This window comes from Emys orbicularis, chromosome 4 (assembly GCF_028017835.1).
Source record: "Emys orbicularis isolate rEmyOrb1 chromosome 4, rEmyOrb1.hap1, whole genome shotgun sequence".
In the NCBI taxonomy this organism is placed as follows: Eukaryota; Metazoa; Chordata; order Testudines; family Emydidae; genus Emys; species Emys orbicularis.
Genome location: NC_088686.1, coordinates 59,731,871 through 59,757,436, shown reverse-complemented (window position 1 = coordinate 59,757,436; position 25,566 = coordinate 59,731,871). Strand labels below are relative to the sequence as shown.

Here is a 25,566-nt window from a genome sequence, read left to right as displayed (position 1 = left end):
ACAACAAGAACTCAAAATAGGGTTTACGTAGGACTTACATGCTGCATAGATCTTGTGCAGACTGGCCCTCTGCACAAGGATGGATTTTGTCAGTTATAGTACAGGCAGTAGCAAGGAGCGCACAGAATTTTGTGTGGTTTCAACAATGCTTTATTAAAGATAATGTGGAAGAGATACAGGAGGGTCAGAACTATTTCCAGGTGTAGAGAGTCCAAAAGTTAGCTCTTCAATACCTTACGGCATAGATTTTTACCCTTAATTAATATATTTCTTGATACTTCAAGTAAAATAGAATATAAGCTAAAGGTCAAACCCCTTATTCTTTTTTCTTCTTTATTTTTCTATTTTTATGTCCTGTTTAAGGCTATGCCTGATACATAGTGTTCTGTGTTTTCAGTTTTTAAATTTTTTTAAAAGGAGTTCAGTTTTTACTGATTTACACTCATTTATTAATCCACTCAAAAAAAAATTTGGTACTTATTTTTGTTAAACACTAATGCTTGTGGCCTACAGCTCTGAGATTAAAGCAGTTCCTCTGCATAAAACATAGAACACACACAGTAGAGGTTGGAAAATCAAACAGTATTAATATTGCGCTATGATTGACTCACAAGGAGATGCTGTCCACCTATTTCTTTGCATCCATTTTGTGCAGTGTTGAATTTAAACAATCAGTCCTCCACAGACAAAGATAAGGTAAAAAGGTAAACATGGGGTGAAAATGCAAATCAGTGCCTGAATACCAACAAGAAAATCGGTGCTTAGAAATTTTCAAGAAAAGTAAAGATGGGAGTGAAGAGGTTGCATTGCACTGCTAGTACTGCAGCATTGAGGTCAGTGCTCGCACTAACAGAATAAAGGAGCATGTTGAAAGCAAGTGACACAAGAAGCTTAAAGAAGAAAGTGAGCTTCGGGATAAACAGTCAATATCAGGAGCTTTCACCAGGGCTTTAATGAAAGAGAGGACACAGCACGATTGTGTCAATGAATTTGTGCGTGCTCTTTGTTTTGCCAGATAACCACTGTTCATTGCAGAGTGGCAATTGGTGACTTTGTGCATCAATACTGTCCAGCATCAAAAACCCTTCCTAATGCAGGCAACCTGACTGGTAAGTATCTGAAAGAAAATGATAATGCTTTAGTATCTAAATTGATGGAAATTGTTGTCAGATGTTGGCTGCATGTGTGTTCTTTCTGCATGCTGCACTGGCTCTGGCCAGATAGCCCATACAGCAGGATCCAGTCGAACTTCCCAATAAGATCACAAGACTTGGTTTAGTAGCAAAGGCACCCAGACAGGTTTATTGTTGACAAAGCACGGTAATAGCATCTGGCAGACTCTACAGGGATACTAAGACATGTATGGATTCAGCTCAGTGAATGGCAGGACTTTCCAGTCCCCCCTCGGTTGGCCAAAGACACTCCCTCTGAGACCCCTCTTTATACACCTATACAAACAAGTTACGTGTTATCCCTCTGACGTAGTTAGTTACCACCCCTTTACCTTGTACATTTTGGTTCGATCAATACATGTCTGTCCATCACACTGTCATCCTGACCCTATCTTTAGGAGGGGTCAACATGTTCCTGTTATCTTTGGGGAGTGTATTTTACCATATTTGGTATCAGGATGTTCTGGTACCACCCTTCTGGACTATGTTTGAGTGAGTGTCCTGTGCCTAGTACTTCTCAAGAATGTGTGTGTTTTTGCAATACCAGCCCTGTTCCTGCCAGGTTCTGTGAGCTTGCATGCAGGCAGAGCCTGACTTCTGCTCACAGCCTGACTTTTGCTAACTTTGCTTTATATTAGCAGGGCTTGACCCTACTTTCGTTCAGGCCTCAGGCCTCATACTGGTCCTCTTATACCAGGCCTCATGTCTCAGGCTCTCTCTTTCTACTACAGAAATGTGGTGTCTAGTCTGATTTTTGAGACCATACAAATATTGGTCTTTTGTTTTCATGTTTTTATTTCAATGCAAATAAACCAGCATTGTTTTGTGCTGACGTGACATTCATCCCCTCAGCTGACACATGTTTTGTCAATGCAGCAATAACTGACATGTTTGAGATATACCTACTAACTTGGGAAAATGTGGCCACAACTAACATTGATTCTGCTTCCTACATGACTAAGGGCATGTCTACACTACCCGCCAGATTGGCGGGTAGTGATCAATCTATCAGGGATCAATTTATCGCGTCTAGTGTAGACGTGATAAAATCGATCCCCGATCGCTCTGCCGTCGACCCCGGAACTCCACCATGGCGAGAAGCGGAAGCGGAGTCAATGGGGGAGCGGCAGCGGTCGACTCACTGCCGTCCTCACGGCCAGGTAAGTCGACCTAAGATACGCCGACTTCAGCTACGCTATTTGCGTAGCTGAAGTGGCGTATCTTAGGTCGACCTCCCCCGTAGACCTAGCCTGAGTTTGCACGGGAGATTAAATTCAATCAGAAACCAGAGCTGCTATATATTATCTGTCCTTCTCATCTGATTAACGTTGTGATGTCAGTAATACGGCTACAGAAGAAATTAAAGACATGAAATCTTACATCGCTGGATTCAGGGCCATTTTTAAGCATTTGCATTTTTAAGGCAAACCTAGTGAAGAGCTGACTGCCAGTTACCAAAAGCTGCAGGAGAAACATATGGCGAGAAAACCAGCTGTTTCCGGAATCCTTCTGACCCCGGAACATGAGAAACCCCCAAAAAATATTCAAAAGCTTCAACACAATGCTCAGCAAGAAATGGGAGACACCCATGGCCAGTAATCTGAACCCCGAAGTGTTTGATGATGAAGATTCTTTTTGGAATGTCATCCAAGTGTTGCACCCCTTCCTCAAGGTGAATTTTGCAGCAGATTACTAGTGTTATGCCAGTGTTTCAACTCTTTGCCACTAAAGATGAAATTTCAAATCTGAAAGGGGAATTTACTATTTACATGAACATGCCTAATCCTGACAATGTGAAACTGGATGAGCTAGTTTTTTGGAATAGTCAGCAAGACACATTTCCCAACTTCAGCAAAGTGGCACAGCGAGCTTTGAGTGCACCCCTGAATCTATATCAAAGTTGGACTACCTCCAAGACAGCAAGAGGCTCAACATGAGTGAGGATACTTTGAAGAAAATTATGTGGGTGTATGCAAACCAGGATTTCTGGAAAAACTAACAGCTCTGAGAGAGACAAAAAATATCTTTGTACATAAAAAAAAGTGTCAGTTTTACTGTAGTAAAATGTTTATTGTTAATTCCCCCCCCCCCCGATTTTCACTTTTTTTTTTTTTTAACCTGATTTCATCCTGGTTTTAATGTTTGGGAAATAACCAATGAAAAATTCCCAGAATTTTTTTTTTACAAATAAAAACTGAAAATGTGGAACACTACTGATACAGCAAAGTGTATGCTTAACTTTCAGTATACACTTTACTCATCATGGAAGTCAGTGAGACTTAAGTATCTGTTCAAAATGAAGCAGGTGTTTAAGTGCTATGCTGAATAGGAATGAACTTAAGCGCTTTGTTGCATTGGGTCCTAAATGTCCACTGTTCTCCAGCATTCTGTACACTCCCTAATCACAGAGGTTTCAGTTTTAATGGTGGCATTTTAAGCTTCATGGAACTTTGTAGGTTTTTAGTTCAGATGTGCTTACTTGCAAATGCAATGTGTCAGAGTAAAGTCCACTAGTCCAAGAACACACAATGAAATCATGAAGATGCACTTTTGCTGGCCTTCTGATTTTGAGATAGGGCCGAGCTGTTCACCTGAACTTCAGCAGCAGGCAAAGTACAGTTCCAAAGAATTAGCTCACTGCTTTGTGCTCAGCTATTTCTTTCTCAGGCTCCACTTGAAACGAGAGGTAAGCTGTTTGCCTGGTGCTCTCTTCTTTAGTTGTTTTCTTAATAATTTATAATGCAGAGTTTTCTCTTAGATTTGACTAGGGCCAGTAACAGTTACTAATCTAGGAGTCAAATAACCCAGGGAGGAGGGGAAAATGTGACTATGGAAAAGTCTTTATTTAACATATTGAATTCTGACTGCAAGAAACACCTTGTGGTTTTATTTAGGGAAAGCCTGGTTGAAGGGGAGCCCTTTTTGCTTTGTTTATTCAAGCCCCAAATCCACAGGTTGCTTTTCTTCACCTGACCTCAGCTTACCTGACATGTCCCTTGAAGCCACAGGTGGAAGTTTATACAAATTATAGTCCAAATGTGTTTAAGTGAGCTCTGGGGCCTGAAAATATTCTCAGCAGTTAGTACACCATGCTATCTAATACTGCTTCATGCATAGACAGCAAGTGGAGCTGGTGTTTTGCATGTGCTAGCTCTTCCTTCTCTCCCCTAGTACCAGTACAGATCAGGTTCAGGGAATACCGAGCGTCAGATCTGATAAATGTGAGACATGCTTTTTAAATTTAAACTTTGTCATTACATTATTTTCTATCTGTTTTTATCATATGCAAAATTGTGTTATGTCGCATTGACTGGTATGGTGTAAAGGAACAAGATGAGCTGTATTCTAAGTGATGGGATACAGTACTACACATCATAAAAATGATCTGTCAGAAATGCAATGGGACACATTAAGAAAGCAGGGCGTGTGAGAAGTGAAAAGCCTGTCTTGGCATAGACTGGCTCTGTTGAAAGCAGGTGTTTCTGTTTCGCCTTCAAGAGTTTTTTCCTGCAAGTAAAAAATCATTTAATTTTAAATGTCAGCCTGTGTTATGTTTTTAGTGTGTATCTCTGCAGAGGGATTGACTCAGAAGAAAGATGAATTTGAAAAGTTCAGTGGGATTTATTCTGCTGATACTCTTTAAATGTGCGATGTGGACAAGTGCTGAAGAAGCTGTGGTGCTTGCTAATGCCCACCTTCTCCCTCCAAGAGGCTACCAGAGATTGAGTAACAACAATGAGAAAGGTACTCAGCAAGAGAGGGAGTGGCGGGGATGTATGCACTATTTTACTTTATAGCCTTTACTATCTTTTTTTCTATGACACTCACTACCATAGTCTTTGAGTACTTCACAAACATTAATAGGCATCTGAAGGTCAAAGACTGTACTTAATAATAAATGTTCATAATACTAGTTAGAACTTCTATAATGCCTCTTATTCACAGATCTCGAAATATATTAAAAGTCTAAAACCACTTTACTTACAAAGGGTTTTAGTCCCTATCTTTTCCCAGAATGTGTTTTCTTCCAGACGCCTTCTTGGTGTTCAGTTCTTTAGTGTCCCTCTGGTCTGTTGATGGTCTCAACCCTGACAAGCTTCAGTATATTAATTGATCTTTCCCGGAGGAAAGGAAAGACCATAGATGTATGGTCAGTGCAAGGACTGTTAGGGACTTCTATGTGGACAGAAACATGGGGCCCAGATGCTGTGAATTATGTCATCCTCTCAGAACACTATGCAACAGCAGGTGGAGGACTCTGATAATCTGGAGCTAGAGTTTACTGGAAGCCAGATTCTCCTTGTGGGAAAAAGGAAATGCTTTCTGGGAAAAGCCATCTTTGTGAAGTACTCATATTTTGGGTGCACAAAGCCATCCTTTTGTTTTGTTCTAGAGAGTTGGGCAAAAGGGGGTCTTTTCTGAACTCTCACTTTGAATATTTAGCTGTGGGCAGATTTTTCTTGTTTGGTGTTTGATAAGTCTTTGGAAAACATGGCTCACCTGAATTATCTCAGCATCTCAGGAATACAGTTCTCCTTTTCATAATAACCAATTAAGTTCTATACACCACACCCTAATTCCTATCAATCAGTCTGTCAAAACTCTACAGTAAGCACCAACTAAGGACTGAAAACCCCAGTTCTGTAGTAGTCCATTACTGGTGCTCTGTAGGTATTTTTCACAAACATTGTCAACGTATCTCACTGAATATAATATAAATAGTATATAATGTAACTGAGTTCCTTTCAACTTTATTCATAGAATAATAGTATATCTGTGAAGTACTGTCTATTTTAGTTCATGTCTGAGTCACTGGTTAATGGAATAGATATTAAATAATATCCTTTCCTACAAAAAAGGAATTGCTGAGATTTATGTGCATGCTTTTTAGCTAAAAAACCAGACATTATGGCTTAGTCTCAGAACTGCTTGAAATCAGCCTGAGTGTAACCAAAGGTTCCTTTGTTGCCTTAACAGAGCCTTATCAGTGATTTACTTAAGACTTATTCACAAAGGATGAAATTCACCCCTCTGCAGCGGTCCAGCTCAAGGTCTATATGCCACTTTTATCCCACCTAAGCCCTTGGCAGCATACAAGTCCCGCTTCAGCCCATAGATTTTGATATTCACAGTGAAGTGAAAAGAAACTCATATTTTTTCATCTGTTTTCCTGTTATTGGTGTTAAATATTTTGTTAGCTCCCCTCTGATCTGTATCTATAAAATACTGGGAACAAATGGCCACACCTTGATGTAGTTCCATGAATACAACACCAACTAAAATCAATTAACCAAAATCAGTGTCAAGATCTAGCCATTTATAAATGAAAAAATCTGTTTCCAAAGTGAATTTCTAGGTTTGCTACTTTGTTCTATATTTCTGCATTTGTGAAAGTTGTGCAAATATTCCCTTCATAAACCAACACTGGACATAATCATTAGAATGTAATATAAATGCTCTTTTTTGCCAATTCTACCTGTATTCCTATCAGTAAAATAGGATTGCATTCCTGCTATAGAGTTTGGGTACTGATTATATTATACAGGGGAGATTTTCAGAGACACAAAGGGTAGCTAAGTACCATACAGTCATTGAAAGACAATGGGAGTTGAGCAAGTAATTTCTTTTTTTGCCTTTGAAAATCTCCCTCACCATCTTACGGGCACATTCTGCCCTGACCATCTGCTGTGCGACTTCCATTGATTTTAGTGGGTGTCCCATGTATGGACTGAAGTCAGTATGTAACCATACTATGTCCTTGTCAAATACTGATAGGACAATAATTTATTCATTCTGAAGTTAAAAGTACAGAATTTTGAGAGGTTTACAAGTTGAGCAGAGTAAAATGTTAAACATACTTTTCTTTTCCCCCCCATAGAATATGCAAGGGATTGTTATGAGATTTTTCAGCATTCTGAAGGAAGCGCCAAGGATGGTCTTTATGTCATTCAGCCAATGAAAGATCCTATTGTTGCTTACTGTAATATGCAAGATGGTGGGTGGACGGTAATTCAACATATTACAGCCAATAGCACTGTGGACTTTGATAGGCTATGGCATGACTACAAGTATGGATTTGGCTCAGTTCATGACAACTACTGGTTAGGGAATGAATATGTGTATCAGTTAACTAACACCTCAAGGCCATATACACTTAGGGTCAAACTTGTAGACCTAAATGCCGAAATCAAATGGGGAGAGTATGAACCGTTCAAAATTGAAGATGAAGAGTCTCAATACAGGATCAGGCTTGGCCTATACAAAGGCAATGCTGCTGATGCCCTGACCCAGGATACAGAAGCTTATCTCCATGATAATCAGAAGTTCACTACAAAAGACAGAGATAATGATAACTATTTTCAGAATTGTGCCAAACTAGAGTACAATGGCATTCCAGGTGGAGGGTGGTGGTATGATTCTTGTGCCGGAGCAAATCTAAACCGCAGGAATGTTATATACTGGCAAAAAGACTGCAATAAGGAACATTTATGCAAGTTTGCCTGGATGATGGTCAAGCCCACTGATCATGGCCAGTGTCCTAACAAGGCTTGTCGTTGTGAAAAAGATGAATTGTAGATAATATTACTACATTATAAGGTGAGACAATAAAATCAGCTTCTAAAAAATCTCTCTTCAAGTGTTTTCTTGATCTCCTGAGTGGATTCCATCAGTTCAATTTTTTTCTAGTCTATAGCATAATTACTTTCTGTGATTATTTCTTCTAATTTCAAAGTAAAGATGAGCTCACGCTACAAAATTCAGGGACAGACTTTGAACATTCCAAAGTTTTTTCCATAGATTTGGTTCCACTTATTGCAGTGTTAAAGTCAGGTGACAATTTCAGATCTGGATCTGGATTCAGATTCTGAATCTCTCCCAAAGTTCAGGGACATTTAGAGCTGGGGGGGTTGGTACATTCCTCTCTCTAATTCAGACATCAGCTGATTAGATGTACTCATTTTGGACTCTTCTGGTACCAAATAATAAATGCACTAATAAGTATGAGCAACTATTTCAATTATCACCATTCAGGGCATAGAGAGGGAAGAATAAATGATAGATCTGTGTGATATCCTGCCTGAAGACAAAGACTCAGGTTTATTTAGTGTCTTGTTCATTTTATTAATGACCTTGAGGAGAGAAGTAAACATGCAGATTCATTAATTCACAGATAGCCTATGTGAATCCTAGATTCATTATGACTAGGTCTGTCAATTAATTGTAGTTAACTCACGCAATTAACTCAAAAAAATTAATCACGGTTAAAAAAATTAATTGTGATTAATCACACTTATAACAATAGAATACCAACTGAAATTTATTAAAGATTTTTGGATGTTTTTCTACATTTTCAATATTGATTTCAATTACAACACAGAATACAAAGTGCACAGTGCTCACTTTATATTATTATTTTTTATTACAAATATATGCACTGTAAAAATGATAAAAGAAATAGTATCTTTCAATTCACCTCATAGAAGTACTGAAGTGCAATCTCTTTATTGTGAAAGCATAGCCTACAAGTCCACTCAGTCCTACTTCTTATTCTGCCAGTCACTCAGACAAACAAGGTTGGTTACAATTTGCAGAAGATAATGCTCCCTGCTTCTTAGTTACAATGTCACCTGAAAGTGAGAACAGGCATTTGCATGGCACTTTTGTAGCCAGCATTGCAAGGTATTTATGTGCAAGATATGCTAAACATTCGTATGTGCCTTCATGCTTTGGCCACCATTCCATAGGACATGCTTCCATGCTGATGATGGGTTCTGCTTGATAAAAATTTGATTTGACAAAACGCAAAGACGATTCCAATGTGAGATTTCTAAAGATAGCTACAGCACTCGACCCAAGGTTTAAGAATCTGAAGTGCCTTCCAAAATCTGAGAGGAACGAAGTGTGGAGCATGCTTTTAAAAGTCTTAAAAGAGCAACACACTGATGCGGAAACTACAGAACCCAAGCCACCAAAAAAGAAAATCAACCTTCTGCTGGTGGCATCTGACTCAGATGATGAAAATGAACATGTGCCAGTCCACACTGCTTTGGATCATTATCAAGCAGAAGCCATCATCAGCATGGAAGCATGTCCTCTGGAATGGTGGTTGAAGCATGAAGGGACATATGAATCTTTAGCGCATCTGGCACGTAAATATCTTGCAATGCCAGCTACAACAGTGCCATGCGAACACCTGTTCTCACTTTCACATGACATTGTAAACAAGAAGCAGGCAGCATTATCTCCTGCAAATTGTAACCAACCTTATTCGTCTGAATGATTGGCTGACCAAGAAATAGGACTGAGTGGACTTGTAGACTCTAAAGTTTTACATTGTTTTATTTCTGAATACAATTTTTTGTACATAATTCTACATTAGTAAGTTCAACTTTCATGAAAAAGAGATTGCACTACAGTACTTGTATTAGGTGAATTGAAAAAAATTTTTTGTTTGTTTTTTACAGTGCAATTATTTGTAATCAAAAATAAATATAAAGTGAGCACTGTACACTTTGTATTCTGTGTTGTAATTGAAATTAATATATTTGAAAATGTAGTAAACATCCAAAAATATTTAAAATAAATGGTATTCTATTGTTGTTTAACAGCACAATTAATCGCACGATTAATCGTGATTAATTTTTTTAATCGCTTAACAGCCCTAATTATGACATGAATCTACTATAGATTCTCCTAAATATTCAGAATTCAGTCCTGCCACTGTACAAGTTTAGTGCTCAAAGAGCTTGCAAGATTGGGACTATAGTCATGACTCTCATCTACCAACCACATATAGTACATCCAGTAATGGGACTAGAACCAGGCAGAAACACAGGCCTCTACCAAGTTATTTAAAGAAACAGCTCAACTGCCTTGGCCATAAGAGAGGACTGATATGGAAATGTATCCAGTAGAGGGCGGCAACGTACATATATGCGAGTCAGAATATTTTCTTCTTATGTGAGTATTCATATTTGCATTTTACATATACTTGATTGCTCATTTTCATGAGTCTTGCAAAGTCACCGTGTGTGTGTGTGTGTGTGGATATGCAGTTGCTGTGTTTACAAGATGCATATCGGTGATCACTGCATACCAGAGGGCAGAATCAAGCCTTTGCTTTTCATCTGTAGAAATCGATATTTCAATACTTAAAATTGTGTCTTCCTATATCTTACCTCACATGGCTTCTCTCCCCCGTTAGTTCCCTCCCCGTTCCCTTTTTTATGAGCCCAAATAGGACTAAATATCCAACAAAGGGTATTCTTTTATTTTTATTAGACCAGCCCGAGTTAATGATCTTATCAGCCTTTCCATTAGAAAGTCCTATATTCTGGGTTTATAACACCTATAAAATTCTCTCCAGGATGAAACTTGGTGATCAGTTTTAAAAAATTGAAAACAAAATGGTAATTTTTGAGTTGTTGCAATACAATGCAAAAAAAAATCTTTACACTGTTACCTATATTTCTCTGTTTATTTCTGTGTTGTAGTCTTGCTTCATTTTTAAAATGAAATTTTTCAGGATATTATTCCGTTATAGAGACAATGTTAAGGGTGTTGCTCCTCCCCTAATTCATGATATATTTCTAGACTTTTCTTTTCTTCACATTACAGTAACGCCTCACTTAAAGTCGTCCCGGTTAACGTTTCGTTGTTACGTTGCTGATCAATTAGAAAACATGCTTGTTTAAAGTTGCGTAATGCTCCCTTATAACATTGTTTGGCAGCTGCCTGCTTTGTCCACTGCTTGCAGGAAGAGCAGCCTGTTGGAGCTAGCTGGTGGGGGCTTGGAACCAGGGTGGACTGGCAGACCACCCATCAGCTCCCCGCTCCCCTAAGTTCCCTGTGCGGCAGCCACCCAGCAGGCTATCAATTGCCGGACAGTTCAGTTGTCCCTACCGCCACTGCCGTGTGCTGCTCCTGCACCCTGCCTTGGAGCTGCTCCCGGAAGCCTCCTGCTTGCTGTGCAGAGGTGGGGGAAAGAGGGGTGCTAATGACAAGGTGTCCCCCTCTCCCCTGCTCCGGCCCCCCCGCTCCTTTACCTCATCTCCACAGAGCAGGGGGGGACATGACAGGGCTCAGGACAGAGCGAGCTTCCTGGCAGCAGCTGCTGTCTCAACTTGCTGATCTACTTAAAAAGGCAATGTACTTAGAGTGGGGTCAGCGTACTTAAAGGGGCAATGCGCATCTCTCTCTCACACACACGGTGTGTGTCTCTGTCTCTCTCTGCCATGCTGTCTCCCCTCCCTCCATTCGTGCTGCCTTGTAGAGTGTGAGGCTACATTAACAACAATGTGTTAACCCTTGAGGGCTCAGCCAAGTGTTAGTTCATCATTTAGCAGTAAAGCATTCCCTGGGAAATATCCCACCCTCTTCCATCCTCTGACTTCACCACCTCAGCCAAGCTTCACAATCATCATTGCTGAGTACGGTATTAAATTGTTTGTTTAAAACTTATACTGTGTAAAACTTATCCTAAAAATCTGTTGATATCCGCTTTATATCTGCAGATCTTTTTGCAGATCGCAGATCGGATGTGAATACAAATTTTGTATCTGCGCAGACCTCTAAGTATTAGCCTTATTTCACATTTGCTAGCTTTGGATGTTGTTACTCAACTTTGACATTATTTAAACACAGGCATTTCTCTTGTTATGAATATGAAATATAATGTTACTGAATGAATATGAAATACAATGTTCTTATCTATAGACCAGGGGTCAGCAACGTTTGGCACACGGCTCGCCAGGATAAGCACCCTGGCGGGCCGGGCCAGTTTATTTACCTGCTGACACGGCAGGTTTGGCCGATCGCAGCCCCCACTGGCCGCGGTTTGCCGTCCCGGGCCAATGGGGGCGGTGGGAAGCTGCAGCCAACACATCCCTCGCCCGCGCCGCTTTTCGCCGCCCCCATTGGCCCGGGACGGCGAACCGCGGCGAGTGGGGGCCGCGATCGGCCGAACCTGCTGCGTCAGCAGGTAAATAAACTGGCCCGGCCCACCAGGGTGCTTACCCTGGTGAGCCGCGTGCTAAACATTGCCGACCCCTGCTATAGACATTTGTTCTTTAACAGTTATTAAACTATTTTTAAATTAATCACTTTTAAAAATATAAAGAAAAGTATTTATCTTACAACAATCTGGAAAGTTCCTGTTTTCTTGTGCATATGAATAGATTTGTCTTCACTCAGTCCTACTCTGCGGCACCAAAATATCTATATGGCATCTACAGCTTCCTTTTTGTTAGTTTTTATTGTTATTTTATGCACAACATCAGTGTAATAATTAGAAGATCTTTTGTATTACTTTGGAGTTTTCCATTAAAGATGCTTACTCATTAGAGGTTGGCAACCTTGTACTTTTCAATTTAAAATGGAATCTTTTCATGGAATTTGTTTAAAATATTAGAATGTGATCATAATTTCCATGCATATTAACTTAAAGCAAAGAAATTACAGCACCTTTCAGGGGGGATCCATAGGGGATAGTTAGAGAGATGAGAAATAGACTGTGAAATGAAGTAGCTAAGCAGTAAGAATTATTTTTCACCATGTACTGCAAAGGAGACCAGGAATTAAAAACACAGGTGAGGTCTGCAGGAGATAGGTTAATGTAATTCACATGCTTATATTGCAGTATCTGATGTTCAAATAAAGGAAGAGAAGTAATGGGGAGGAGAGATGGATTATAGTTGAGTCCTATGTGCATACATACATGCAGAGAGTGGGCCAGGGCAATTTAGGAAGGACAGGAGGGGTGTGGTAGCTACTAGATATGTTCAGTGGCTGTTTCCAAAGCTGTACATACAGTTTCAATTAAGGGCAAGCATTCTCATAGGTTCCACACATTCACCATTTGTGAACTGGAGCTCAAACGAACAAAAGAGACAGCACTGTGAACTCAGTGGCTGATTGATGTAGGACCAAGAGATGTGTCTGCTATGAGGGCTGGCTCTCAGTACCTGTACTACTCAGGGCCACCCAGAGGATTCAGGGGGTCTGGGGCAAAGCAATTTCGGGGGCCCCTTCCATAAAAAAAAGTTGCAATACTATAGTAACATGTTATTTGGAAATGTAAAAAATAACCAGTGAAATACATTCAAAAATCAATTTTTAATAATTTGAAAATACACATTATTTAAAAACATTAAATGCTTTAATGGTATGTATACATTTGCAATTACATAATGGGCTGTCGCTGGGTGATGGTGATGGTTGGTGCCAATGGACTGTCGCTGCCTGGGGGTGGCGCTACTGTTGCCCAGGGCTGGGTGGGGAGCTGGGCTCTGGGTTGTGGGGTGCCTGGCTCAGAGGGGCTGGGCTCGGAGCTGGGGGTCAGGGCGGGGGGGGGATGGAGTTGGGGGGAGCCTGGCTCAGAGGGGCTGGGCTTGGAGCTGGGGGTCAGGGCTGGGGGGGAATGGGGTCGGAGGGTGCCCGGCTCAGAGGGGCTGGGCTCGGAGCTGGGGGTCAGGGCGGGGGGGGGATGGAGTTGGGGGGAGCCTGGCTCAGAGGGACTGGGCTTGGAGCTGGGGGTCAGGGCTGGGGGGATGGAGTTGGGGGGAGCCCGGCTCAGAGGGGCTGGGCTCGGAGCTGGGGGTCGGGGGGAGATGGGGTTGTGGGGTCCCTGACTCAGAGGGGCTGGGCTCAGAGCTGGGGGTCAGGGCTGGGCGGGGGGATGGGGTCGGGGGGTGCCCGGCTCAGAGGGGCTGGGCTCGGAGCTGGGGGTCAGGGCTGGGGGGGGATGGAGTCAGGGAGAGCCCGGCTCAAAGGGGCTTACCATGCTGCTTACCCCCGCCTCCTCCCTCTCCTAGAGCTTCAGTGAGCTGCGTCCAGGAGCTCCTGCCGCTCGGCCCGCTGGAGCTCACAGCCCCTCCCCCTTACCATGCAGCTCTGAGCGGGAGGACCTCAGGCCCCGCCTGAGCCTCGTCGCTGCAGCGCTGTCCAGGGCTGCTCCTGGACGCGGCGCGCTGAGGCGCCGGGGGATGGGGGAAGGCGGAGGCGGGGGGAGCCTCTGACATTCTCGTGGGGGCCCCTGCGGGGCCTGGGGCAAATTGCCCCACTTGCCCCCCCTCTGGGCGGCCCTGGTACTGCTTTGGAATAGGCTACAGATTCCCTAGCTTGCTAGAAACTGAGGAAACAGTCAGCTTTTAGCTCAGGGACTGGAATTCCTGCTGCCTGTAAGGATCTTTGTATTATTGTTTTGCTGAAAAGAGTCTGAAACGTTTGGTGGGGAACTGTGAGGTTGCCATTCTCCTCTGGCTCTGGAGAATCCAAGTGACACACACACACACACGTTTTTGAGGCCACATTATAGAGACTGAGAAATCATCTCTGTGAGAAGATTAGTGGGCGCCTGTATTGTGCACCAAAGTATAAAAGTGAATATGTTTTGTCAGAATCATGCAATTAAGTGTATGTAACAGCAACAAAGTGGGGATGTCTGCATAAGGAACAAGAGATTTACTGCCTAATAATTTTCATAGAAATCATGAAAATAGAATCATAGAAATGTAGGTCTGGAAGGGATCTCCAGAGGTCATCAAGTCCAGCCCCATGTGCTTAATCAAGTATGCCTCGGTGTTTGTCTAATGTCGTCTTACAAACCTCCATTGATGGGTATTCCACACCTCCCTTGGAAGCCTATTCCAGAGTTTAACTACCCTTATATTTAGAAAGCTTTTTCTAATATCTAACCTAAATCTCCCTTGCTGCAGATTAAGCCCATTATTGCTTGTCCTTCCTTCAGTGGACATAGAAAATAATTGATCACAGTCCTCATTACAAAAGCATTTAATATATTTAAAGATAAACTGAGGGGGAACCTGATAACTTCTTTTCACAAAACTAAACATGCCCAGTTTTTCTAACCTTTTCTCATAGGTCAGCTTTTCTAAACCTTTTATCATTTTTGTTGCTCTCCTCTGGACTCTCTCCACTTTGTCCACATCTTTTTTTTAAAAGCATGGTATCCAGAAGTGGACACAGTATTCCAGCTGAGGCCTCACCAGTTCTTAGTAAAATGGGACAATTACTTCTCATCTCTTACATATAATACTCCTGTTAATTCACTCCAGAATTATATTAGTCTTTTTAGCAACTGCATCATGTTAGCTGATATTCACTTAGTGATCCACTATAATCCCAGATCCTTTTCAGCGGTATTACTGCCTAGCCAGTTATCCCCCATTTTGCAGTTGTGCATTTGCTCTTTCCTTCCTATATGCAGTACTTTTCACTTGTCTCTACTGAATTTCATCTTGTTGATTTCATACCAATTCTCCAATTTGTCAAGTTCCTTTTGAATTCTAATCCTGTCCTCCAACGTGCTTGCAGCCCCTCTGACCTTGGTGTCATGCACAAATTTTATTCAAGTGATTCATGAAAATAACGAATAGTACCAGACCCAGGTCAGACCCCTGCATGACCACACTAGATACAGCAGCCCAGTTTCACAGTGAACATTGATAACTACTCTTTAAGGGTGGTCTTTCAACCAGTTTTGCACCCACCATATAGTAACTTCATCTAGACCACATTTCCCTTGTTTACTTATGAGAATGTCATGTGAAATGCCTCATCCACCTCTTCCTCCTGATTTGGTGGTAAATAGTGGACCCCTACCATGACATCACCCCTGTTATTTTGCCCTTTTATCTTCACCCAGAGAGTTTAATTTGGTCTGCCTTTCACCTCCTTCTGGACTGCAGAACAAGTGTATATATTCTTGACATCTAATGCAATACCTGTCTTTTTTCCCTGCCTGTCCTTCCCGAACAAACTATACCTCTCTATACCAATATTTCAATCATGAGATTTATCCCAGTACATCTCATTGATGCCAAATGGTATGACCTCAAAGATGCTACCTTGTATGAGCCCATTTGTCTTCCATTCAAAGTTCCTGGGTAATCTAATATTTACAATACTTGTTTGAGGTTGAAGCCTATGCCAGGGATAGCTTCTGTCCCTAATTCTCCACTACGTTCAATCTAGCAGTGGCCACAGATTGAATTTAGTGGATTAGAGAATCCAGCCTTTCTGAGTTTTAGATAACTTCCTGCTCATCTCTTTGTAGTTGGAAATGTGCAATATGAAGTCACCTAAGTACTAATAAGAGACACTAGACTTCAATTAAAATCTGAGAGTGACAATAATGTGAGATCTCACACCATGGCATTATATAGAGGAATATGAGCCACCAGAATCCTGCCAGAGCAGCAGTGTTTATATGTAAGTAGGCCTTATGTAGACTTTAAGGCCAGAAGGGACCATCATGATCATCTAGTCTGATCTCCTGCACATTGCAGGCCACAGAACCTCACCCACCCACTCCAGTAATTGACCTGTAGCCTCTGGCTGAGTTACTGAATTCCTCAAATCATGATATAAAGACTTCAAGTTACAGAGAATCCACCATTTATACTAGTTTAAACCTGCAAGTGACCTGTTCCCTATGCTGCAAAGGAAGGCAACCCCAACTCCCATAAAGTCTTTGCCAATCTGACCCGGGGGGAAATTCCCTCCCAACCCCAAATATTTATATGCTAGTAAGTATATAGTTAGTAAACCCAGTTATCTGAATCCCATTGTATTGATGTGGTTCCTTCATATTACATTTATTGTATAAAGAATAAAAGACACAACACTTGGCGATGAGGATGGGATTCTAATCCAGGAATACAGTGAAGCAGAGAGTGATTGCAGAAACTTAGTAAAAGTACAAAGGAAACTGGAGCCTACAGCCCTTGGGATTCAGATTTAACTGCACATTTGCATAATATTTTAAAGGTTAAAAATGTCTGGTTGTTTGGGGAAAATAGACTTCTTTGATTGCTCAGTAGAGAACTAGCCTACTAGTATTAAGAGACTGGAACAGTATATAATTGCTAATAGTATAACTGATGAAAAAAATGGTGGTTTTACTGAGTGTGATGAGTATTAAAATGTATAACCCGCTATGTAGCCTAACCTATTAAATCCTCAGACAAAATATTTGCTGAGATTGTTGAAATTCTACAAACTCATCTCTCCCCAAAGCTACTGGTGATTGAAGAGTGTTTCTGCTTTTATAAATGGAATCAAAAAGAAAATGTAACAATTTCTGAATATGTAGCTGAAGTCTGGAAATTAAAAGAGCATTGACAGTTTGGAGGGAGTTTAAGTGATGAATTAAGGGATCAGTAGAGTGTGGTATGCAGAATGAAACAATCCAAAACCAGTAATTTACTGAGACTGATTTAACTCTAAAATGTGCGCTAGAAATTGCAGTATCAATAGACAAACTAACTGGCACAAATTGAACCATTGCCAGTGACAAATGCCACTGTAAAACACAAAACTGAAAGTGATCCAGTACTGGCTAAAATGTATGATATATAATGAACACAAACAACGTCTAGCTTTCTTTGCTTGAAAAGAACAGTTAAATACATATATATCAAGGTTGCCTAATGTGTAGTACTAGAGCGGTTATTCCTACAAAGCCAGGCCATATGTATTCCAAGAATTTGATGAAGGCCATTTGGGAATTCTAAAAATGAAAGTCCTCACCAGGAATTTTGTGTGGTGTCCACAGATTGATACACATGTGAAGGAAATGGCAAAACAATGTCAAGTTTGTCATCAAATGTAATACATGCTTAAACATGTTCCTTTGAATCCTTGGGAGTCACCGTGGTAATGAATCCACATAGATTATACTGGACCACTTATGGGACATACACTTTTTTAAATTGCAGTAGATGCTCATTATAAATGGCCTGAAGTATTCTGTATGAATTCAACTAACTCACTGCACATAATGGAAGTGTTAGGATTATTGTTTTCATGGACAGAAGTTTCTGAATAGATTATCAGTATGAACAGAACTCAATTCACCTCAGAAGAATTTCAGCTGTTTAACAAAGAAATGGTATCAAACAGGTTACATCAACTCCATACTCTCCTGGAACACGTGGTTTTTTATCTACACATTCAAGCAAGCAATTCTTGAAAATTCAGATCCAGATTTGGATTTTAGAAATCCCAAAGTTTTGGAGGGTATTTTGGATTTAGAGTTTTGGCTGGCCCATAATATAGATAGGAGCCTTTTGCAAAGTTCAAATTAGAATCTGGGTTCAAACGTCAAACTCTGCTGAAGTTTGAGGGTTTGGGGGTATGGGTTTTTGGTTCAGCTCTACTTCCCCATAATAAAAGCACCCAATTTTGTAATGACTTTTCTCTAGGACAATAACAGCATTTTCCAGAATTACATGGTATTCTTTAATTGTTATCATGGGTTCTCATTTATCAAATTTAAACCACTTACCGTGTCTCATTGATGTTTTTACTTTTTGCTTGTATCAGGTGGAAAGCTTCTTCAAGTGTGACTATCCTTAGGAACATTTGTTTTTAGACATATTTAAATAAGTTTGACCTGTACAATTAATTTTAAATTGTTATGTACCAAATGTGGCTAGAAAAGAATGTCACAATTTTCTGGAAAGTGCCCAGAATAAGTAATACTGAGATTAGATGTAATTAAAAGTAGCGATGAGGCCTTTTCATGATGCTGAGTTCTATTATAGGATCAGAATCTGAATTTCCCCCCAAATTGAGGATTGAGATGGAAGTGTTTGGAGCAGGATTCTTTTTTGAAGTATATATTCACATCTGGATTCAGAACCATGTGCCCCTTAAATTCACAGCATTCTGATCCAGGTCTCAGTTTGGACCTACCTCTGAATAAAAGAAATGAGAAACAAAAATGACCCCGTGGAAAAATCTTTACAAATGTAAGAGAGATTGATCTTTCTTCTACAAAATGTTTAAACCAATCTGTGGATTCCTATAACATGGGAATGATTCTCTATTGAATCCTATAGGTTGATTTAAAAATTCTAATGAAAAGATAATTCTCGATCAAATTCTATAGGTTAGTTAGAATAATTTCTGTAGATCTCTTTTGGTTTCATCCTTCTTAAATTCAACAGGACTTTTCCACAAAAGAAGGATTTTTGAGCCCAAACTAGGCCCTGCTGTGTCCTGAGTTCCTCCCACAAAAAGGTGAATATATGCCCATTTTAATTAGATATTTTATGCTAGAATTCTGAACATCTTTCAAGTCTGCATCTTCAAACAGAATTAAATTTACAGAAGAGTCATGACTACTTTATTTGATACTTTTTAGGGGAAAGGGATTGAGAGTATATGGAAAGAGAGAGGAAATTATGACATTTATTTTGAGTAAGAATTAGATCCTCAAAAATATTCATGTGCGATTGGACTGGGGAACTCTTACTTAGAGATATAGAAGTTTAACCAAAAAAGACCTCTTTACAAGGTCCCTAGTTCATAACCAATTATTAAAATTAATGTTTGTGTAAAGCAGTGGTTCTCAAACTTTTGTACTGATGACCCCTTTCGCACAGCAAGCCTCTGAATGCGACCCCCTCCCTTATAAATTAAAAACACTTTTTTTATATTTAGCACTATTATAAATAATGGAGGTGAAGCAGGGTTTGGCGTGGAGGCTAACAGCTCACGATGCCCCATGTAATAATCTCGCGACCCCTTGAGGGGTCACGACCCCCCCCAGTTTGAGAACCCCTGGTGTAAAAAATCATTAAAAGAACAGGAATCCAGATAATGTAAGCTTTTTAGTCTACATTAAGTTTAAAAGGGAGCTTTACAGAACTTGAAAACAAGGTATACTTAACTACTAAATTATGTTTTGTTGAGGTTCATGTTACCATACTACATAACAGGAAAGCATAAACATCCTATATTTCTTTTATATAATTCCAGGTATTTACAATGTACCTCGCGGTTTGGTAGTGTAATGTCTCAGATGCTAGCAGCATAGTTTGAGCACATATTTCACAATTACATTGAACTGACATAGTTGCATCCATCACTGTATAATCTACCTTATACATCTATTCAGCACAGAGTCCATAAACATTTACAAAACACTCTTGTTTAACAGAAGCCAAAAAGGGACAACAAAAAATATCCCATTTAACTTCAGAAGTAGAAGCCAATGCTTTACTTTAGCAACAACATTGCAGCTAGCAAGAACTCGTACAGCCTTATACATTTTGCCTTTACTATAGTTTTGTAAAAAACACAGTTGTGCACATTAATATTGTGTTGAATCAAACACACTACTTATGTGTTTGATCCAATGCAAAATAAGATGAACCCACTATAATAGCCACTCACTATACACAGAAAAAGCTCTGGATGGTGACAGAGGTAAATCAACAAAAGGGTCTTTATAAAAACCCATACTTCTCTTTAATAATCATATGCTAAAGTACCAGAAATAACTGGGACAATACAATGTACTTCAAAATCAATCATGTTGAATTCAAAATACATTTTTTCACATATTGCTAGCCTTTCATTGACATATATTTTCCCTCTGAAAATTAGGAATATTTAAAAAATTACTTACACAGTGGTCATTTACATGAATTAATTGGATAGTTATGGAAAAAAACATGTCTTTCATGATAATTACCATTAACTAAATTATATGCCAACTACACTAAAAACAAACTTTACTGAAAACAATGACAAATTCAGGATAACTAGCATGAAATCTGCTGCATTATCTCTGCACTGTGCAAGTATTTCATGTCACACTGTATTATCATATTAAGTATATTGTGAGATGAAATATGGAGATGGGCCCAAATCAAAACTCTAGATCCAAATACCCCTGAAGTTTGATAAAGGCTAGCTAGATCTGGATCTGAACCCTGTGACTTGGGCTCATCTCTAGTGCAGTATTTGTAATTCCTTACAGGACCTTTATTTTGTCATCTTTTTATAAACACTTGTTTATTCTCAGTCTTTTCTTATACCCTCTGATTTCTGTTGCCATTTCCTTTGTTTCCTCCTGAGTTTTTTGATACTTGATTTTATTACACTGTAGTGAGCCAGATCATTACACCACTTCAGCAGCTTTGTGCTGCAAGTGGCTGTAATGACAGTGAATCCATCTATATGAGGACTCCTGCCAAACAGAATCCTCCATGCAGCCCAGAACCACAATACCATCTCGAACACCCCATCCCTCCTTTCAGGAGAGGCATTACTGGGGGATCCTTAGGCCCCAGCAAACCTCAGTTTCTGGAACAGCCCCTGGGGGCCTGCACTAACTTGCACCTGGGCTCAGGGCCTGCACATGCTGGCCCCAGAATCCAGGAGCCACAAAGATGGTTAACAGTCACCTTTCCCCCAGCCCAGCAGTTCTACCGGCCCAGAAGATCTGGCCAAAGAGAACATATAATTCCAAACAAATTAGTTAGGCAATATTTGTAAAGTTCTTTGAAGATCAAAAGTGCTGCATAAGTGCTAAATAATATTAAGATTAATATAGAAACAATCAGAGGTGAGTCACAAAAAATCCTGTTTTCATCTCCCAGCAATACCAATTTTCTCAGTATTTTTAATAACTTCATGATATATTGATGACTGCATGATATCAGTTTATATTTTTTCTGTGTTCTGTATATCATTAAACTAAAGGTAGATTTTCTGGTGGGGAGTAGTGGAGTTAAAGAAGAGATTCTGTTTTGCACCATCACTTTGTACTGGTATAGTGACTTAAAAAAAACCACCTTCTGGTATATGAAGAAATACAAATTCAGAAATTTCTGCTAACTACTTGTTTCCAGGTGATACTACTTGTATGACAGCCTTGGTGTGGGCATTGGGTTCTTAATATACAAACGACATTGTGTATTACACCAACTATTAGCCCTCCCTTCACTCAGAAAAGTTATCCTACAATAGAACATTTTCTTAGCATTACACTTGCCCTCAACTGATTTGCCCATTTGGGATCCAAAGGATCCCCCAACGCTTTATTTTGGGCACTGCTGTTTTCACCTTTAAAGGTCCTTGTGCCATTTCATCAGGCTATGGAATAGTGTCACAAGGGAAGTAGTGCAAGGTCCATTGCTAGGGATATATAAAACTAGAATAGACAAAACACTAGAAAACAGTCTTGCAACTGTAGGGAGATGGACTGGATGACCTAACAGGTCTATCCATCTCTAATTTCCAGGGGTCTGTGATTCACTCTACTTATTCTCTGGCTGAAAGGGAACACCACAGGCCCCTAGGATGTTGACAGTAATGCAGCTCCATTGAGTGACTGCAGACACCCATACACAATCATAGCAGCTGCTGCTTTCCTCTTGAACCCATGCACAAGATTCTCATTATGCAAAATTTGGCTTTTCTGTGCAGGATTTTTTGTCCCCAGACATGTAAAGCAACAACTTTGAAAAGAAAGAACTGCAGCCAATTTACGATGCGTGGACAATGTCACTACATACTTTTTATGTTTTCCTCTCATTGTCTATTACAATTATAGCAGTTTGGTATTACCCTGCCAGTACAACTTCTCTTCCACTTTTTTCTTTTTCCATTGACAGAAGAGTAGCATCTTAAAAGTTTTTCTGAAAGTTTTGTTACAGAGAGCATAACAGATAGGGTTAACAGTGCTATTCACATAGCACAGCCAATATCCAAGATGCCACAGAGTTAGAGGAATGCAGTCTGCGCAAAATGTGGAGACCAAAACCATTATATTGTAGGGAGTCCAAGTGATGATAAAAGCTAGAAGAATGGCACTTAAAGTCTGGGCTGCTTTGCGCTCCTTTATAAGGACCATTCTTTTCCTTTTAGTGATTTGGTTACTTAAATTTGGATCCATGCCTTTGATGGAAGGGTCCTTTGATAAAGCAGCAGAACAAGTAGTTATTTTTACTTTTCGGCAACCATTGTTGGTTTCCTGGGTGCCATCAGCCTTAACCACCAAGTGGAATTTATAGGCCACACATTTTGGACTTTTTTGCGCTTGGCTTTTGGCTGGAGATAGAAAGTATTTCTGGGTCTCAAAATCATTTTCCATAGGCTGGTCTTTGATAAAAACTTCCTTATTCTCCTCCTCATTAAACTCTTCTTTCTTATCTTTGGCTGGACTCTTGTAAGTTACTTGAAAAACTGAATCAGTGGCAGGTTTGTCCTCTTCTTCTGAGGATGCGTAGCTGCTGCAGGTGGTTAGCTGGTCTGCCTTAGACCAATCATTACAAGTATTTGGTGTTTGAGGTACTTTTGCAGTGGCTGAAGTGCTTCGACTGGATGAAGACCATGAAGCCTGACACCTCTCCCTTTTGGCTAAATTTTGTTGCTTGCAACTAAAACAGGACTTCAGAAGAGCTTTCTGGGGTTTTATCATCTCAAGCTCTGCCACAGACTCAGAGCCTTGAAGTTCAGCAAGGTCCTTGGTACGTTTCTCAGTCTCTTTATAAATGCGGCAATATAAAATAGTCATCACTGACACTGGGATGTAGAAAGCAGCAATTGCAGTACCGAAGGTGATAATGGGTTCATACAAAAATTGTATCTGGCATTCTTCAGATGGAACAGTTCGTTCCCCCACAAAATACTGCCAGCATAAGATTGGTGGTGCCCACAAAATAAAGGAAATTAACCAAGCTAGACCAATCATAATGCCGGCCCTTTTGGGTGTGCGCTTAGCCCTGTAGGTTAGAGGTCTTGTGATGGAAAAGTATCGATCAAAACTGATAACTAGCAAGTTCATTACTGAGGCATTGCTAGCTACATAGTCCAATGCTAGCCACAGATCACATGCCAGACTTCCAAGAGACCAACGGCCTATTAGTATATAAGATGTGTAAAGATTCATAGAAAATATTCCAATGATGAGGTCTGCACAAGCAAGGCTGAGCAAGTAATAATTGTTAACAGTTTTGAGTTGACTGTTGACTTTGAATGATATCATTACAAGAATGTTTCCCACTATGGTTATTAGGCTTACAATCGCGGTGACACTGGCAATTGCAATGACTTCCCAAAGGCTATGCCCTTCTAATTGTTTATGGTTAACAGAACTACTGTTTACAATGGTTGAATTTACTTCCATTCTTCTTCTTAGTGTATTATCATCAGGATATTAATGTCATTGCAGAATGTTTTCTGTACTCGATAATATTTTTTGAAGACACCTGTAAAGAATAAAGGGGAGAGAGAGAATGCAGCTCATTAAACAGCACTGGACTTTCAATAGACTTATTTAGCACAAAATATCAACATTTTAAGCCATTGTATATTTATATAGAATGTTAGAAACAGTAAAAATGTTATTTTAATGTTTTAAATAACACAAATTGTTTCAAATGACTGTTTTTGCTGCAAATAAAACATTATAATCAGATTATTTTCATGCTTTCTTTGCATTTTGATTGCTGTTTCCACCATTCTACTCATAAATTAAACATGCATTTTAGGGAACTTTGCTTTGGTAGCATTCTGAAACAATGCTAAGTGCAGCCAAAATAACTACAGTTTCATAAAGTATTCAGTCTTGTCACCCCTTATCTGCTGAATATTTTAGTAGGGTACAGGACATGTTCTTCGATGCACAGACATTTAAAGATTCACAATACAATGAGACAGGGATTCATAGTGTTCCTTTTTGAATGTAGTGCACTATGCGTCATAATTGCCAACATTTCAAAAACAAATTAGGAAGATTCTGTGAAGAAGCCAGTGTTTGGGGAACCATCAGGAGAACTGAGGGTAAGAGTGGGGTTGGTGAGTTGAGAGCATCTGGAGGAGGCAGGAGGGGAAGATGCAGTTAGACATGCTTGGGGACACACAAGGGGAGTATTGGTGTTAAAGAGGTTTGGGGGTGCCAGGGCTTAGATTAAAGAGCTAGATAGAAGAGAGGTTGTGTGGTTGAGGGATTTGGTGAGAGAGAGGAGAGCAGTCAAAGATTTTGGTAGAGGTGGGAAGAGGGTTAGACTGCACATAGAAAGGAGATGGTTAGGTTGGAGGGGAGTCAGGAGGACAACTGGTTCTGGTCTGGGTAAGGGAAGACTGAAAGAGGAGTTGCTCTGTAGTAGCAACTTCTCTGCTCTAAGTAAACAATTAGTGGTTCAAGATACTTCACTCCCTGCCTCCTCCTTCCCTCTATTTAAAAGACTAGCAACTCAAGCCAAATATGGGAGAAATAGTACAGAATACTATGGTCTGGAATAGTGGCTGCAGGGAAGGGCTACACAGCAGCCTTGCACCATGGCACTGGCTTGTGGGTCCCCAGCCACTCTGCACTCCATCTGCATATAGTTCAAATACTCAGACTTTATACAGGTGGATTTAATCATAACAAATAAATAACTTGTACTAGTAGGTTTGGGGCACACTGCAAAAATATACAGCAAACTATTACACATCGCCATGTGTTTTATATTCAACAGCATAATTCTCAGCTGAAATACACACTTTCAAAGTGGGACACAAGTGTTGCATACATAGGTTCCATGAAATAACAGTATGTTGTAATATTGAAATGCCCTTAATATTTGTATTA

At 40.1% G+C, this 25,566-nt stretch overlaps 1 protein-coding gene across 1 annotated transcript; it reads right to left on the bottom strand.

Annotated features, from left to right (window-relative positions):
• Nucleotides 1-22,536: 22,536 nt before the first annotated feature.
• On the bottom strand, nt 22,537-24,117 carry CHRM5 (cholinergic receptor muscarinic 5). Its single transcript, XM_065403862.1, has one exon. The coding sequence runs from the start codon at nt 24,115-24,117 to the stop codon at nt 22,537-22,539; it is 1,581 nt and encodes a 526-aa protein (XP_065259934.1).
• Between the last annotated feature and the right edge of the window lie 1,449 nt (nt 24,118-25,566).